This window comes from Enhydra lutris, unplaced genomic scaffold (assembly GCF_002288905.1).
Source record: "Enhydra lutris kenyoni isolate GAN:26980312 unplaced genomic scaffold, ASM228890v2 scaffoldscaffold46, whole genome shotgun sequence".
In the NCBI taxonomy this organism is placed as follows: Eukaryota; Metazoa; Chordata; class Mammalia; order Carnivora; family Mustelidae; genus Enhydra; species Enhydra lutris.
In genome coordinates this window covers 16,886,664-16,904,208 of record NW_019154130.1, presented here as the reverse complement: position 1 = coordinate 16,904,208, position 17,545 = coordinate 16,886,664, and the positions used below count along the sequence as shown (strand labels likewise).

Here is a 17,545-nt window from a genome sequence, read left to right as displayed (position 1 = left end):
GTTAAGTTTTATTACACTGTAAGAGTTTACATACAGTTGAACAGCTTTTTCAAAGGCGGCCTTGTTTGTGGTGACTGGGGGGCTGTGCCCAAGACAATCCTGGAGTAGCCTCTTCTGTTGCCCCCCACGCTGAACCCCCACAGTAGGTAGCAGATGAGCAGCCTGGCCGAGATGCAGGGACCCCACACTCTGGGTAGGTGGGCTCCCCTGCCCCCTCACCTCCAGCAGCTGCTCGGGACCCACGTGGCAGCAGCTCAGCCCTCCTCGGCAGCTGGGCTCCTCCCAGTGTGATGGTAGCACGCCTCTGTGTCACTGACTTTCCTTTTTGTGCTATAAAAAAATGCTATAAACGTTAGAAGTAGTCACTGTATGTTGTACAAGCATTTGTGGACATGTAAAATAAAAGTTACATAATGCTTCTGTTTAAATGTTTTCTGGGTCTTTTCAGAAACACCCAGCACAATCTGGCAGTGTGGTGGGGTTCACAGCAAAGAGGGCAAGGCCTCTTTCCTCCATTCATTCTGCTTTATCGCCTGAAGTCGCCAGGGAGAGCCCAGCGGGGGTCATTGTTCTGTTCGCTGAGACCCTGCTGGAAGTCTTAGGTGGAAAGCAGAATCAGTCTGCTGGGGTTGCTGCCGCGTTAACACAAGGGAGGGGGGGCGGGACAGGGGAGACAGAAACACACTTAAGGCCGTGACATTTCTGCTACGGCTCCCCATCTGGAACCCAAAGCACCTAAGTTCCATTTAGTTAAAGCAAATTCAAAACATGCAGCTTTATCAAATTACAAGGACTCCCTCTCAGACCATGTGTGTATATATACTCCTCCCTGGTCCCTCAGGGGCAGCTTGACAAAGGTAGAGGATCTGCTGCACCCTATAGTGACACTTCCAAGTGCCCATCGAGGGAAGGACCTGGTAGGGACACAGCAACCCATCCCTGCAGGTGACCTGAGATTGGGCCACTGAGGAGCACCTTTCCCTTTAGTGCCCCAGGGCTGCTGAGAACTGGGAGATGGATGGATGCCACTCAGTTCCTTCAGAGCTGCTCCTCCGCCTGGAACCTTGGGGCCCTGTTCCCTTGAAGGTGTAGCTCCCTGGACAGCCTCCTGCTTCCTGGGTGCTTTCCTCAGCCGGAGCAGAGATGGTCCCGGGAGCGGTCAGGAGGACTTGGCGTGGACCGACACCTCGGGAGAGCACCCACAGTTAGGTTAGAGAACCTTCACGCCCCAGCGGTGGGCAGCGGCAGGCAGCGGCGGTGCGGACGAGCTTCGAGAAGCCGGCCCCACCTACCGCTGAGACAGCATTTAGAAAAGGACTCACTGAGGCTGCTTAGCAGTTTCAGCCCCAGCAAGTCAGGCGCTGAGCTGGGTGATGCCCAAGGCCAAATCCTTAAGGGTCACACCCCTAAGATGGCATGTGAGCTGAAAAGGCTGAAATGATACTTCAAAGATTTTAACTTCTCCCTGAAGGAGTTCAGGGGCAGTTATTTTAGGAAAGCCTTTTGGGTACTACTTACCCCCACAAAGACGGTTTCAAAGTTGCGGGGATGCAAATAGAAGTATGTACGAGACACCCCAGATATTGACAGACTTTTGGCTCATACATTTGTATCAGATGAGAATACAGCCTGCACCTACAAAATACCTCTCAAAGATTCAGCCCCCTCAGGTTTTAATCTGTCATTTCCTAGCAAGATGATATCACACTAAGCCCTGTGTACTACTTGCCAGTGAAGGCTATGGGGATGCCCAACTTAGCACACCCTGAGACTGATGGGGAAGACTAAGCACTGAGCACCCAGCCTGGACTTCACCAGACAGCAGTCAGCTCTGCTTTTCAGACCCAACATGGCTCCCATGGCAAAGAGCAGGCCACAGCCCGCACCAGTCCCATCACAGCGTCCAGGGCCGAGACTCTGGCATGGGTGTTTCTAGAAGCTGGCCAGGAGAGTCCAAGGCGGGAGACACCACAAAGCCTCAGCCTTCGCCCTCCAATGAAAAGTTGCCTTTGACGTTTAAAACTGAGAACCACTTAACATCACCATCCTGTTCACTAACAACTAGAAATGGGAGGTAAGCTTGCTTTCTTCAAACCCTTTCGTTCCCTGTGTGAATGTGTGCCTCAGGCATCAGTACCACCTGTTGTTTTGATGTAGAATCGGGAATAGAGGGAGACATGAAAAGTCAAGAGGAGGGCTGAAAATGGCCACATTTTAATCTGCGTTCTCAGGTAAAACTCACCTCCCACCACAGCCACTCACCACGGTTAACTGGCCATTTTTATCTTTATAGATTTGTTCTTCCGGCCCTGTATCAAAAACGATCGTGCCTTTTTTTCCAGGGCTGATATAAAACTGTAAACTGAAAACACACCAAGTAATCAGTCACTGACGTTCAGGAAATTCACTTACGGGGGGCTTCGAGATCAAATTCCCGTTTGTGTTATTACAGAGTTTTACTGCATATTTGAGTCCTCAAAAGACAACCATTGCCACAACCAGGAAACCTACCCCTTTTTTCTGTGACTATTTCCAGATCAACTTAGCTTGTTTAGTTCTTCAGGGGGCCCGTCACGGGATGGCCAGGGCTCCCGTCGGGGAAGTGCTCCCCACTCTCTCTCCCTCTTGCACAGAGGAATTTGCCCATCAGTTTACCGGGGCTTGAGACCCACTAAGAGCAGCAGCATTGGGGGGCGGAGGGGCGCAGGCTGCCTGTAGGAGATCTGGGAGTCTCCGGGATTCAGCCTCAGGGACCCCCACACTGTCCCTGACCAGCCAGCTGACATGGGCCTGCTGCTCAACCACCTTGTGCCCGTGTAACAGAAAACATGGCGGTGGCTTCAGACTTGAGAAAGACTCAGGTAAGAGCACCCTCTGTGCCAAGTATTTTTCCTCTATGCCCTAAAGAAATGTTCTCCCTGGCCACTCATCCATGGTAAGCAGCCTGCCAGGCTTGGCCCATGGTGTTCAGACAACAGGCCTCAACCAGGGGAAGGTGCAGCTGTCACCTGTCCTGGCCCAGAGGTCCACCCTTCACTGGCTGATGGCTTCCCCCAGGGACGGAAGGCCCTCCTTGGAGAACTGGGCCATCAGCCCCTAGGTCGCCTTGGAGAACAAGGGATGGCTGAAGAAATACCTACCTTCCCTGAACGACATTCACAATGTTCCCCCTCTTTGCCAGCATGACAAGCTTGGTGACCGCTTCAAAAACGTGCTCACACTGTAAGACGGCATCGCCCTGAGGCAGAGAGGACATGGTGGTTTCAGAAGCAGTGGCTTCAAAGAAAAATACGCTTCCCTACGGAGGCTTCCCGGTGGTCAGCTCAGCGTGGCAGGGTCTCTCTCCCCTGGCAGACACCAGTGGCCGTTGCTTACCTTTTGCTTGTGGTCCTCTGGTGAGACGTGAATGACCAAGATGCCATCACTGAGGCTACTAGTAGAGACACCTGAGGACAGACTCCTGAGTTAGGGACCTGGAACTGGACAACCTGACATTCACGCAGAAAAAAGAAGCGGTGTACCTGGGGGCACCCCCACCCCACCCTCTGTCCCTCCTTGCTGGGCCCCAGAGGGTGAAGGGCACACCCCAGCGGTCAGCATTGCTAGGAGGCTGTGAAGGGCTGCGCTCGGGCTACAACACAGGTCCTCGGAGAAGGTGACTGTCGTCCAACCTGGATTCTTGGGGGAAGGGGCGGCCGCTGACATTTATGCCAGGAAAAAACATACAGGCCAGGCCCGGGCAGCCAGCCTCAAGCTTTCTGGGCACCCTACACTTCTGTCTTCCAGTAGAGGGTGTCTTCCTTACTGGTGTGTCCCCGTCCCATTCCCCACTGCCCGGGGAGCTAAGTCAATCCAGGGAACGGTCTGAATACAGATGGCTTCTTACCTCTGAGGGCTGAGTATTCTATTTTCTGCTTGATTTTGGCAAGCTCCACCACATAAGCTACCTTCTGAGTCAGGAGGAGTTGGCGCAGCCGGGCCTTGAAGCCTGTCCTGTCATATTTGATGACCGGGATACCATACTGCAAGGAAGGCAAGGTGACTCCGTAGGGGGACAGGGCAGAGGACAGAGTTCCTTGTTCCTCCAGACTCTGCTAAGACCAGTTACTTGAAGCACTCAGAGAGAGAGAGGCTCACACAGACTGGTATTACCACAGAGAGAGAGACAAAGAGAGGCTTACATAACCTGGTATTACCACACAGCGTTTCCCACCATTGACTCCTTCGGCCTCTCACTATCCCCGCCATCCCCACTCACAGAAGGACAGAGACGGCAAGAGCTTCAGGAACCTGCCCGGATGGCACACAGCTAAGTTACAATGCCCATGCTGACACCCTGCCATATTGCTTCTAATAGGAGACGTTCAGTGATGAAGTTCATGGCTGCACTGCACTCAGTTTCACAGAAACCAAACCCATGGGGCGCCTGGGTGACTTAACCAATTGAGTGTCTGCCTTCGGCTCAGGTCATGATCCTAGGGTCCTGGGATCGAGTCCCACACTGGGCTCCCTGTTGGGCAGGGAGTCTGCTTCTCCCTCTCCCACTACCTGCTGCTTGTGCTCATGTTCTCTCAAAATCTTTTTAAAAGGAAAGAAAACCAAACCCAGTTTCTAGGATGACATAAGGACCAGATACCTAGAGGTCACATGGGCCCCACAATTTAATTAATGCCCAGAGCATTACGGTGGAGAGCCCAGCCCACCCACACGCACCCCTGCATTTCAACAGTTTTTCCAGACGCTCTTCATACAGAAAACAGACCCCGTTAAGGGAATTCTGCCAGACCCAGGGACCCATGTTTCCATACCTGGATTTTCTCATTGCTAATGAGTTGAAGCACTTTGGGATTAATGTCTCCTTCATCTGGGGAGGGAACCAGAACACAGCGAATCATCATCAAATACCATCGTCGTACCAAAGCCACTGACATCCGTTGGGTTTATGCCCCTCTGTGACCAGGACCTCAGCTGTGGTCAGGACATGCTACAGAGTCAGGCATCTTCTTTCAAGCCTTAAAATAGGAGAAGCGAGTGCACAGATGGAAAAACGTACTTACCGATCCGGCTGTCGGCAAAGGGCTGGCTTAGGACTTCTGTGTAACCTTCTTTCTTTCCCCTGAAGAGTTCACTCATAACCACCTTTTGCTGCATCTGGTGATAAAGAATTGGAAGGACAAAGTAGTAGCCGCGAGGATCCTTGGGACAGAGGCTCCTTAGGTCCATGGGACGGCTTACTTTCCTTGATAAGCTGTAGGAGCCTCAGCCTCCTTTGGCACAGAAATCACAACACATTCCAGGCTTTGGCCAAAATGCCCTAAAAATTATACTGCAGAGACCGGAGTGGCCACCTAAGGCCAGTCTCTTGCACTCTTTCCCTAGAAGTGGGATTTTTAGAATTTCAGAGAGCAGGTCCTTCCACCTAGGTCTGAGATCTGTAAACTACAACCCAAGGGCCAAACCCAGCCTGCTGCCCAATTTTTTAACTTTTTGGGGGTGGGAGGTTTGTGTGTTTTAGCAGCATGGCTCTGCCATCCTTTCATGCTGTGCCGGCAGAGTGGACTGATTGGAACAGCACTCATGGGTCCCGCAGACTCCAAGATGTTACCCTCTAGGACTTTACAGAAAAAGTCCGCTGACCTGTGGGTAAGCATGAACTTCTCTGCAGCAGAGAAGTGGTCCTGCATTCTGGGCAGCTTAGGGGACTATCTGGGTCAGGTTCCCATGGCAACACCAGGAGCCACATTACTCATAACAGCTGCCCTTGAACCAGGGCTCTGCGTTAAGTGGTCTAGGTGTGTTTAATCCTCAACACACGTATGAGGCACGGGCCCAGTGCACCCCTTGGCACCCAGATCAGATGGCGGGCAGGCGCCAGCCCTAGCCCCTCCCCGACCCTGTCACCTGCCCATGCCCCCACCCCACCCACCCCCCAGCCCCTACCAGCGCTTTCCTCTCCGCTGAGATCCCACAACAGTACTTCCGGACCAGGTTCCTTGTGCACATTTTCCTGAGCAGGTCGGACGCCTGTGTGGAGAACACATGTCTGTCCCACCCGCCCCGCTCACACCCTGTTCTTGGGCTGTGGCCACCAAGACAGATGCTTTGAAAGCACAGTTGAATCCAGCCTCATGTAAAGTACAGCAGTAGGGAGGCCTGGGTGGCTCAGTCGGTTGAGTGGTGGCTGCCTTCGGCTCAGGTCCTGATCCCAGGGTCCTGGGATCGAGCCCCGTGTCAGGTTCCCCATGGTGGAAAGCCTGCTTCTCCCTCTCCCTCTGCCTGCCACTCCCCATGCTTGTGCTCTCAGTCAAATAAATAAAAATCTTTATTAAAAATAAGTACAGCATTAGTATTTTAAACTCCAAGAAAGCAGCTCATTTGCCAATCTTGCACTACTTTCTCACTCTTGCTAAGCTACTGTTTTTTTTCCTTTGAAGATTTTATTTATTTATTTGACAGAGACAGTGAGGGAGGGAATACAAGCCGGAGGAGTGGGAGAGGGAAAAGCAGGCTCTCCGCTGAGCAGGAAGCCTGATGTGGGGCTCCATCCCAGGACCCTGGGATTATGACCTGAGCCGAAGGTAGATGCTTAATGGCTAAGCCACCCAGGCGCCCTAAACTACTGGTTCTTAAATTTGAATGTGTTTGAGTCATCTGAGGACCTGGCAGAAGAGAAAAGGACCCTCAGAGATGCTCAGTAGACCCAGGCTGGGACCCAGGATCTTACAGTGTCCCCCATTGTGCTCTAGACAGAGGGTTCTCAGAACCCACTTTTGAGAAATACTTTCCCCCGTGACAGTTATTAGAAGTTATTGGGAAAGCTACAACAGGATAGGAACTATCCATAAGAGCTCTGTGCAAACAGACCTCTGTTGGCTTTAGAGTATGAATTTGGAGGACTGACATTTCTTGTGTAACAGCCTTGCAAAAAGAAGTGCTTTGCTAAAGCGACCCTTTCCAGGCAAGAAGGGTGCACGAAGACAACAAAAGCTTAGCCCATCAGTGCCTGAGTCACTTGCAACAGGAGTCCCCATTCGGTCCTCACATTTTCCAAGATGCCAGGAGGCCTTAGCCAGCTCTTGTCCAAGACATTCTTTGGGACATGATACCGAAGTTTCAAGATGTAATTCTTCCGCACGAACACGATAAACTCCTCGTTGTCCGGGCAGAGGGCTTTGTTTCGGTTGATGAATCCCTTTATGAACCTAAAGAGGCAAGTGTTTCGTTAGCTTTCTGGCCGATTTCTGCGCTGAGACTCTCTCCACCTGTTTGATTTCAAAGGAGGCCAAAATGGCAGAGATTGCTTTGGTCACCAAGGAAGGTGACGGTCACATAGCCCACAGGTCAGGTCAGCCCCAGAGACACATTCTGTTTCACCCACACCATTTTTGGTTTTGTCCTGAGCAGTTTGAATTAGTTGTGGACATCAACTGACACCAGAAGGCAGCTGACGCTCGTGGCTTTTGAACTGAGATAAACTCACAAGCATAGTGAATTGTGATCACCGTCAGATTGAGAGCTCGGAGGAAAGAAGTGGAGCTGAATCCCTAAGGCCTGGCATTCTGGGGGGGAAGCTCAGCTTTCTGCACAAAGCCCAAGAACTCAACCAAGACCCACGATCACCTTCTGGAGAGAACTCACTTCCTCACAGTCCGCACAGCCCACCTTCTCCTACTGGCCGCCTTCCGAGCCAGGGCCCCACGCCAGTGCGCCTCCAGTCTGATGGCTGAAAGAGTTCACTGGGGCATTAGAAGGCGAGCACAATCACATTTAAATACAAAAGGCTTTTTTTTTTTTCCTCTCAGAACCGCTCACCCCTTCCCCCAAACATCTGGATGCCCACCTCCACCCTGGGCCAGCCCCACCCCCACCCCCCCGCCCCCAAGATGGAAAGTTGCGGAGTGTCGCCAGTTTCTATCTGAGGGTGCTCAGGCCACTGAACCAGGACGACCGAGCAACTCCGGCCGTGCGGGAGGCTTCAAGGACAGCCCCGAAATTGCACTGAGGGGGTCAGTTTCCCCAGGTCTTGAGGGGTGCACATCAGTCGTGGGGCTGCGTTTGGCTGGTCTCATGTAGTGTGTGCTTTAGTTATCCACGCTTAAAAATTGAGATACATCAATTGGGACACAGAGATTTCTGGCTTGTTTCCAAATTTTTAAATGCTTTTCATATTTTGTTCAGTATTCTGATTTAAAAAAAGTGTTTTCTGGGGCGCCTGGATGGCCCAGTTGATTAAGTGTCTGACTCTTGGTTTCAGCTCAGGCCATGACCTCATGGGTCGTGGGACTAAGCCCTGAGTCAGGCTCTGCGCTCAGCACGGAGTCTGCTTGAGATTCTCCCTGTCTCAAATAAATGCATGAATAAAGCTTTTAAAAAAAATGCTTTTATTCCTCATAGCAGCACTGTTTCTGTTCCAAAAACAAAGGACTATCAACAGAACAGCTGGACTGTGGTATACTTGTGCAGCACAGGGGTCTGCAAACTACAGCCCTCTGGCCGGACATCTGCTTTTGTAAATAAAGCTTTATTGCCACAGGGCTATGCTCATTTATTTATGTATTGCCAAAATACCTTCCTGCTGCAACATCAGAACTGAGTAGCCGTGACCAGGACCAGATGACCCACAAGTCTAAAGGACCATCTGGCCTTGAAGAAAAAGTTTGCCAATATCTGATCTCATGCCATCTTATGCAGCTGTGAAAATAAATGACCAAATCTATATAACGCTGGCTGGTTGAATTTCAGGAACAACAATGTCCCTAAAAATACAAATGGTATAATTTTATGAACTTCAAAACATGCCAGCCACTAACTATATCATTTAGTGATGCATCCATCACTGAATGAGGATGGTCAAGCTATCCAGAAAAGCAAAGGAAGGATAAAGGCAAAATTTAGGAGAGGGATGCAGGTACGGGGTTGAGAAGGGATGGGAGAGCCACAGGGGACAGGTTCCTGGATACTCCCAGGGTGAGTATCCTTTTAAAAAAAATTATTCTTTGGGCACCTGGGTGGCTCAGTCGATTAATCGTCTGCCTTCGACTCAGGTCATGATCCCGGGATCCTGGGATCGAGCCCCACCATCAGGCTCTCTGCTCAGCAGGGAGCCTGCTTCTCCCTCTCCCTCTGCCTGCCACTCCTGCTTGTGCTATCGAATGAATAAATAAAATCTTAAAAAATAAAAAAATTATTTTTTAAAAGTGCACGTGCTGGGGCGCCTGGGTGGCTCAGTGGGCTAAAGCCTCTGCCTTTGGCTCGGGTCATGATCCCGGAGTCCTGGAATCGAGCCCCGTGTCGGGTTCTCTGCTCAGCGGGGAGCCTGCTTCCTCCTCCTCTCTCTCTCTCTCTCTCTGCCTGCCTCTCTGCCTACTTGTGATCTCTGTCAAATAAAAAAAAAAAAATGCACGTGCTGGGGATCAAATAAGCCACGTCTGTGGGACCCCAATGGGTCACTATGTTAGAAAGGCCGTTCGTAGAATAAAAACAAGCCACACCCAGATTTCAAGGAGGGACGGGCAGGGGGAGCAAAGCCCTAACAGAGCCTCTGCCTCCAGGTGCCGCCCAGGTCAGAGAGACGGAGCAGAGCTCTGGCTCATTGTGAACGGGCAAGCTTCTGTTTCATTCTTACCTGCCTGTCTTTTTTTCACATACACTCTCCTTTCTAGGCAGGCTTTGTATGTGGCTTGGATCCTCGCAACTGAAAATAAAAGGGTTGGTGAAACAGCTTTCAGCTGTGTGACTGTGTAGTTGTGCTCTTCAGAGGGGAGGTCAGAGGCAGCCTCAATACCACGCCCCACCCCTGCAGACCAGCGGCATCCTGTCCCCCCAGAGGCTGGTTAGAAACTGACGGAGGCCCCTCTGCCCCACCTGCAGCCAGCACCGGCCCCATCCCAGGTCCCAGGATCAGGGCATGCTGCCGTGAGGATCCAATAAATAAGTAAAGAGAAATAAAAATGAGATCAGCAAGCACAGTGGTGACAAGCCCAGTTCCCGAAGCTAGAGAGACCCATGTTCAAACCCTAGCTCTGCCGCTTACGAGTCATGCAGCCTTCAGCAAGTTAATGACATCTTGGACCTCAGTTTCCCGGAATGAAGTGGAGATAATATGGCCACGTAGGTTTGTTCTAAGAACACACCGAGGTCCCAAGTGCCAGGGAATTAATATGCAGCAATCACTCAGATGACTCAACAGACCACTCGAGATTTCAAGGGAGATGCCCCACCCCACTCCAGTAGTTTCAGAAAAATTTTGCCCTCCCCCGCCCCCACCCGGTAACTTTCCTCTCTCCCGGTTCACACACCCTGCCCCGGCTGCAGGCTTGGAAGCAACATCTTCCGACATCAGATACCGGCATGAATGAAGTTTTCAACACTTCACTGGAGGCTTAGGCCCTGGTGTGGCACAAGAGTTGGGGCCTATCAAGAACTGGGACAGCAATCCAGGGTTTAAGTGTCCGTGTTCACCCGTGACTACCCTCCAAACACGGATTACGGCATACATCCACATGTATCTTATCATATAGCCTCGTATCTTGTTCTGGGTTTCCAAAGCCAACACTTCTGACACTCTTTCAAAAACCCTGTGTAAGGCCCCTCCCACGCTAAGCTGGTTCATTTCACAGTCTGCTGCAGTCAGGATAGAGAAAATCGTACCTAACTGATGTTTACTGAATTCAAAGGCATCTTCGGTAGCAAACAGAGTTCTGGGGAAACGAATGAAGATTTTGGTTCTAGAAGTGAAAAGAGAGATTGTTGTGATGATTAATTTGGTCAGTTACCAGCTGCCCTGGCTTCCACAGTGTCCCCTCCCCTAGAGCCTCATCATGTGATCTTATCGGTAAATAGGGTCTTTGCAGATGTCATCAAGGTAGGGACTGAGAGGAGAGTGTACGGAATTAGGTGTGACCTAAATCCAATGTGTGTGTGCCTGTAAGAGACAGAAAAGGACACACACACACAGAGGGAAGTTTATGTGAAGACAGGCAGAGGCTGGAGGGACGGGACCACAAGCCACGGAATGTCAGGAGCCAGCAGAAGCTGGAAGAGTCGAGGAAGGAGCCTCCCACAGAGCCCACCCACACCTTGATGTTGGACTTGGAACCTTGAGAACTAACCATGAAAGTGTACTTTTCCTGTTATTTTAAGCCAGCCAGTCTACAGGCCTTTGTCATCCAGCCTCAGGAAACTATGACACCATTTTACCCTGACGTCACCTCCCTGGATTTTGAGAACTGATGACAAGGAATAGGAGTCTAAGTATAAAAGATCCCATCAACCAGCAAAGATCAATGATTAATGTCCATCACTTCCGGCATGCCCTACCCACCCTGTGAGGGAAACTTCCCAGAGCAGCCACAAGGGGGCAGCAGTGCCTCAGTCCACGTGATCCCCGTCCCCATCCCAGATTACGGAAGAGGGAGAGAGACCACCTATGACCTACCTCCACAGTCTGCCTCCCTCAGGATGCACTAACCCCATTCTCAGGGATCTGGCTTGGAACTGTAATTAATTCTTGAAGCAGGGCCCAAGACAGAAGCATAAGGCTGGAGAGGGACCAGGGTGGCCACAGAGGGCTATATCCAAGTGGGAGTTAGGAGTGGGAGGGCCAAATCCATTGATGCATTCCACGGCAGAAATTTTCTGTAGCCTGGGAATGACTGTCTACATCCTTAGGCACTGGTCTTTACCACCACATCAACCCTGACCAAAATGACTAACAGGATAGACTAAAATCTTCCTGGTTCACCCCCACAGAGTCTGCCTCAATGCTATCATTGTGTATGAAAGGTCTCCTGCTCCTGGACGACAACCACTACAGCAATGTGCTCGGAGTTCTAGAACACCTTCTGGGATGCCACGGGATCTTTCACTTCACGTAAGTCCTAATAGACCCCCTGAGAGGTCCTGCGTGCATTTGAACAATAAAAAAGACCAGGCAAACTCATTTTGCAGGCAAAGAGGTGCAGCCCAGCCCTGGGTCAGGTTTAGAACACAGGTCTCCCTTCTAGCTTCATCTTCTCCAACACCCTTCCAACCACCTGGAGCTTGTGATACTGTGATTTGTAATAAGAAATATGTATTTGGTCTTGGTCCCATTCTAGTGCCATAGCTAGCTCCCCAAACCCTTATAATTAGGGCAGTAGGGGCATCTTTGGTTATAATATTTGGACTTTGTTCCTGAGATAGTTTCAAAGTGAAAACAGTGAAGTGGATGTCTTGCTATCTACGGCAGATCCCTCCGGCCACACCACACCTGAGTTTATGCTAAGGAGGTGATGTTTGCCAAGTCCCTGGATAACCTAAGGATGGTGGCTGGTTGCCAGGGGAACCATTCTTGAGATGAGAAGCTCAGAACTTTCAGCCCCACCTCCTCCCTGGGGAGAAGGGCCAGGGGTTGAAGGGATGATGACCAACGGCCAGTGGTTTTATCAATCATGCCTATGTAAAGAAGCTTCCATAAGACTCCAAAAAGGACGTGGTTTGATGATCTGGGTGTGCTGGGAGAGGGCGTGGAAGCTCTATGCTTTTCCCCTATACCCTACTCTATGCATCTCAACCATCTGGCTATTCCTGAGTTCTATCCTTGTGTAATAAGCCGGGAATTCAGTCACTCTGAGTTCTGTGAGCCCCTCTAGCAAATCACTTGAACCCAAAGAGAGGGTCCCGGGAACTCTAATAGATGTCCAGTTGGTCGTCAGATGCACAGGTGACAATGCAGACCTAGAACTGGCATCTGAAGTGGGGGGCCAGACAGTCTTGTGGGACTGAGTCCTTATCTTGGGCATCTAACACTACCTGGGGTAGACAGTGTCAGAACTGAGTTGAGTGCAGGATACCCTGCCATTCTCAGAGGTATTATGGAATGTACTCGGGGTGAGCAAAGTACTGAGAGCAGGAGGTTTTTTCCTTCTTTACGGAGCTGCATTTAAATCAAGTGGATGGGAGGATCTGCTTGTAAATCTACATGGACTCCTTTAAAAATTCGTCTCCAGGCTCCCGATGCATACAGAAGAATGCACAGAACCTTTTAACGGGGATTTCCTAGCCACTTACCTCCCTAACTTGTACTCCTCTGGTGTGTAGCCCATGTACTGGATCAGCCGTTCCACACCCTCTGCTGGAGGCCCGTGCCAGTGTGGCCAGGTGTCTGGGCACAGGGACTTGTACCTGGGGAGAGGAGAGGCCCTTCCAGAAAGCCCTTGGACCAGACACTTGCCTCCCACCCCCTGCCAGGGGCCCACTTGGCTCAGCTGTGGCATGCCAGTCACTCAGCACAATCTAGCAGACCCATCACACCAACTTCCTTGAATTCAGCAATAGACACTTGGCAAGAAAGATAAAAGGGAGAAACTATTTCAGTAGGCTGGGTCTGGCCTGTCTTCACAGAACCTGACATCATCGGACACTTGGCCCGAGAAACCCCATTCCACTCCACAGACTCTACGCAGGGACATGAAATCCTGTGCCCACACATGAGCTTACACAAGAACGCTCACAGCGTCACCGTGTCATTATTCATCAGAGACAACCCAAATGTCCGTCTGCTGAAGAACGAAGGGACAAAATAAACATGGGTCAGCACACGAAGAAAAGGGCCCACGCCTGGTAAATAATGAGGGACGTGGGCCCAGGGAGGACTTCAGATCCCGATTTCAGCATACATTGCGAGGATGTGCTCCCTATAAAAAGAACCATGCGGTCTGCAACATCATGAAATAAGAGAATGCAGAAATCCACGTGCCTGTGGACTTGCAGCTATAGGAACTGGGTTCAAGTGCAGCTCAGGAGCTGGGCAAGTCACTCTGTCTCCTCACCTCTGCAACGGGAACAAGGGACACGACCTTCCTCGTGGGCCTGTCACGAGGTCGACGTGAGATAACCCGTGGAGAGTACTGGGCTCAGTCTAAGACCTCAAAAAATGTTAGCCACACTGTTCCTGCTGTGCTTCTTACCCTTAATATTGTGACATGGTTTGTTTTATTTTAAAATCACTTTTTTTAAAGACTTTATTTATTTGAGAGAGAGAGAACATGAGAGTGGAGAAGGTCAGAGGGAGAAGCAGACTCCCCATGGAGCCGGGAACCTGACGCGGAACTTGATCCCGGGACTCTGGGACCATGATCTGAGCTGAAAGCAGTCACTTAACCAACTGAGCCCCATGAAAATCACATTTTAAACTGCTAGAAACATGTTGATTTTCCCAGAACTACACTTCATGAAAAGGTCATTAAGGGCATTGCCATGGAGTAAATGTCTATGTCCTCCCCTCATCCTAAACTCACAGGCTGAAATCCTAAGCCACCATGTATTAGGTGGTGAGGGTCCTCTGGGAGCTGACGAGGTTGTAAGGCTGAAGCCCCCATGAATGGGGTCATCACCCTTCTAAGAGAGACCCCAAAGAGTTCCCTCACCCTCTTCCCATCACATGAGGACCCACAAGAAGGGCAGTCTGTGTGCAACCCAGAGGGGGTTCTCCCCAGAACACGACCTTGCTGGTATCTTGTTCTCAGCTTTCCAGCCTCCAAAACTGTGAAAGGTACTTTTCGGTTGTTTATAACACCCAGTCTATGGTGCTTTATTACACAAGCCCGAAACTAAGACATTAAGTGTCCCCTGTTCCTCCCCGATGACCTCTCTTGGTCCAGGCACACACACAAAGGCGCAGGGGCATGCCTCCCCCAGGTAACGCAGTAGGGACACAACTGTCCAGTCCACTAGCACACGCCATCAAAGCTGTCCAGACATGCGGAATGGGGAGAGATCTTCAACACCCACAGGCAGAGGGACTGGGAATTCTGTCCTTTTCAACTCTGAGATGCAGTTGCTTCCTGGTCAAGGGAAGCGGTGCCACGCAGGGTGCCCCCTCCCAGGGGCTCCAGCCCCTCCCCCGGGGCTGCCCACCTGCAGCCATGCCAGCCCTCCTTGCTGGTCTTCCAGCCTGCCCAGTTTCCACCTCGTTAGCATTCACCAGCAGAGTAAACGAGCCTCAGATGACAAAAAAGTAGAAATAAAGCTGTACAAAGTACAAAACTGCAGAAAAATGGGAACACAATATGCACAGGTCGGGCAGGCAGCCGCTGCTGATTCTGGCCATCTCCACCGGAAGTCAGATTCAGAAAAAGGAACAAGTGAAAAAATGAACAACTAGTAGCTGATGAGCAAAAACGGCGTGCAAAGGAGGTATGTTAGGGGGGAAGAAAAGGCAAATAGGCTGGTAGTTCCTTAAACAATTAAACACTGAGTTATCCTATGACCTAGTAACCTACTCCTGGGTATACAGCTCCCCAACATAAAACACACGTCCACATAAAAACCTGAACATGTGTGTTCCTAACAGCATTATTCCCAATAGCCCGGAATGGAAACAATCCAAATGCCCACCAACTGATGGGTCTCTCCGCACAACAAATGGAACATGATTCGGCCCTAAAAAGGGATGACATACTGACATGTGCTACCACAGGGATGAACCTTGAAAACACTGAGCAAAGTGACAGAAACCAGTCACGAAAGGCCATGTGCTGTAGGACTCCATATGTAGGAAACTTCCAAAATAGGGTAATCTATACAGACAGGAAGCAGGTGAGTGGTTGCTTAGGGCTGGGGCCAAGGTGGTAAGGATATAAGGGGGTTATAGGTAAAGGGTATCAGCAGGAATATAAATCATTTAACATAACAACGAGGCTGGAGAACAGTATGAAGCTTCCTCAAAAAGCTAAAAATAGAACTACACTATGATCCAGCAATTGTACTACTAGGTATTTTCCCAAAGACAAAAGTACAGATTTGAAGGGGCATGTGCACCCCAATGTTTATAGCAGCAATGTCCACAATAGCCAAACTGTGGAAAGAGCCCCAATGTCCATCAACTGATGAGTGAATAAAGAAGATGTGGTATATACATACAATGGAATACTACACAGCCATAAAAAAGAAGGAAATCTTGCCATTTCCAAGGATGTGGATAGAACTAGAGGGTATTGTGCTAAGCGAAATAAGTCAGAGAAAGACAAATACCATAGGACCTCACTCACGTGTGTAATTTAAGAAAGAAAACAGATGAACATATGGGGAGGGGTAGAGGGAAAAAAGGAGAGAAGGAAACAGGCCATAAGAGATCCTTGGTGACCGAGAACTGAGCTGATGGAGGGGTATGGGTGGGGGATGGGCTAGACAGGGGATGGGGATTAAGGAGGGCCCTTGTTGTGATAAGCGCTGGGTGTTGTCTGTAAGTGATGAATCACTGAATTCAACTCCAGAAACCAGTATTGCACTGTAGGTTAACTAGGAGTTAAATAAAAATAACAGGAAATAGATTATTACTTAATAAGTATGTATAAGCAGATAGCACTTACCAAGACATAAGACTCATGGAAGAAAAACCAGCATGCTCCTTGGTAAAGAAAGATCTGAGATCACTAAAGCAGGGGCTAAAAATAAGACCTGCTGGGAAATGCTCAAGTTTCAAAAGGCAGAACCTTGATATAAGTTGCAAAATACAAGAAATCAGATGAAAAATGTAAGCTCATGGATGTGACTTTTATAAAGCTGTAGTTCAAAAGAAACCTAGTAGTCAGGTGGAAATGCGAAACTGCCAATATTTAACCACGCCCACCTACAGAAATAACCATTATGACATTATGCTTCCCTTGAGAGCGTGAGATTGTGTTAATTTTTTTTTTTTTGTAGCACAAATTCACACGCAGCCCCCCACTAATGAAGTATTAGTGCACAAACAATTTGGGGGGCGGTGGGGTTATCTCATTAAGTCCTGATGAACTCCCTGAGAGCAAACAATTTAATCTCTATGTTACCCGTAAGGAAATGGGTCAGAGCTAGAAGAGAAAGGATGGGGAGTCCCACCCAGGTTTTTGTGGTTTCACCGTCCACGTTCCCACCACTACACTTGCTTCGCAGGAGAGCTTACGAGGCTGCGAGGATCACTGCCAGACTGATGGCACTAAACCAGCACCTACAATCCCTGTGGGGCAGGTCTTCCCCAACTGTGTACAGACTCAAGGGGTACACTGCCCATGTCTGCGCCCCTAGTGGCAGGTCTATGCATCAGCCTTCACCTTCCTGCCTCCAAGAAGTCACACGTTTAGGGAAACGAAGGGAAGGAGGTAACTAACCTGAGTCAGTTTCCTATTCTCCAAAATGTTCATGTTCATCTCGATTACAGAAGAACCCAACGGAGCTCCCTGGGGGATGGCCTTTTACTCATCGCCACACCCAGAGACTCCCCACACAGTAGGTTTTTGATCCTGTACTGGCGTAGGATCAACAAAACAAGTGTTACCTTTGCAAGAAATGCTCGTATTTCCGCCGGTAAGCAAAGCCCGCCCGTCTCACCCGCAGGTGCTCCATCAGCCCCAGGTACTTGATCTGATGCCTTATGAGCAAGTCGTCAAACTTGCCTTTGGAAATACAGAAGGGAGAGTGACCGTAAATGACCCGATAGCTTTGTTTCAACTGAGAAAGACCATAGGCTACAAGCTGACCATCGTGGCCTGGTTCTGGCCACAGACATATTTTGTCAGGTCCTAAT

The 17,545-nt window shown here is 50.0% G+C and overlaps 1 protein-coding gene across 1 annotated transcript in view; it reads right to left on the bottom strand.

Moving 5' to 3' along the window:
- Positions 1–2,238: 2,238 nt before the first annotated feature.
- Positions 2,239–17,545, bottom strand: part of LOC111156492 (myosin IH) — a 44,228-nt gene continuing 28,921 nt past the window's right edge. Inside the window, exons 18-30 of the mRNA XM_022517428.1 lie at positions 17,297–17,414; positions 13,051–13,164; positions 10,651–10,727; positions 9,626–9,694; positions 7,639–7,723; positions 7,043–7,202; positions 5,941–6,024; positions 5,058–5,151; positions 4,809–4,864; positions 3,887–4,022; positions 3,376–3,446; positions 3,141–3,238; positions 2,239–2,362 (exon numbers count right to left, since the gene is read on the bottom strand). Of these exons, the coding sequence (XP_022373136.1) occupies positions 2,239–2,362; positions 3,141–3,238; positions 3,376–3,446; positions 3,887–4,022; positions 4,809–4,864; positions 5,058–5,151; positions 5,941–6,024; positions 7,043–7,202; positions 7,639–7,723; positions 9,626–9,694; positions 10,651–10,727; positions 13,051–13,164; positions 17,297–17,414 (1,286 nt within the window). The remainder of the gene's footprint in view (positions 2,363–3,140; positions 3,239–3,375; positions 3,447–3,886; positions 4,023–4,808; positions 4,865–5,057; positions 5,152–5,940; positions 6,025–7,042; positions 7,203–7,638; positions 7,724–9,625; positions 9,695–10,650; positions 10,728–13,050; positions 13,165–17,296; positions 17,415–17,545) is intronic.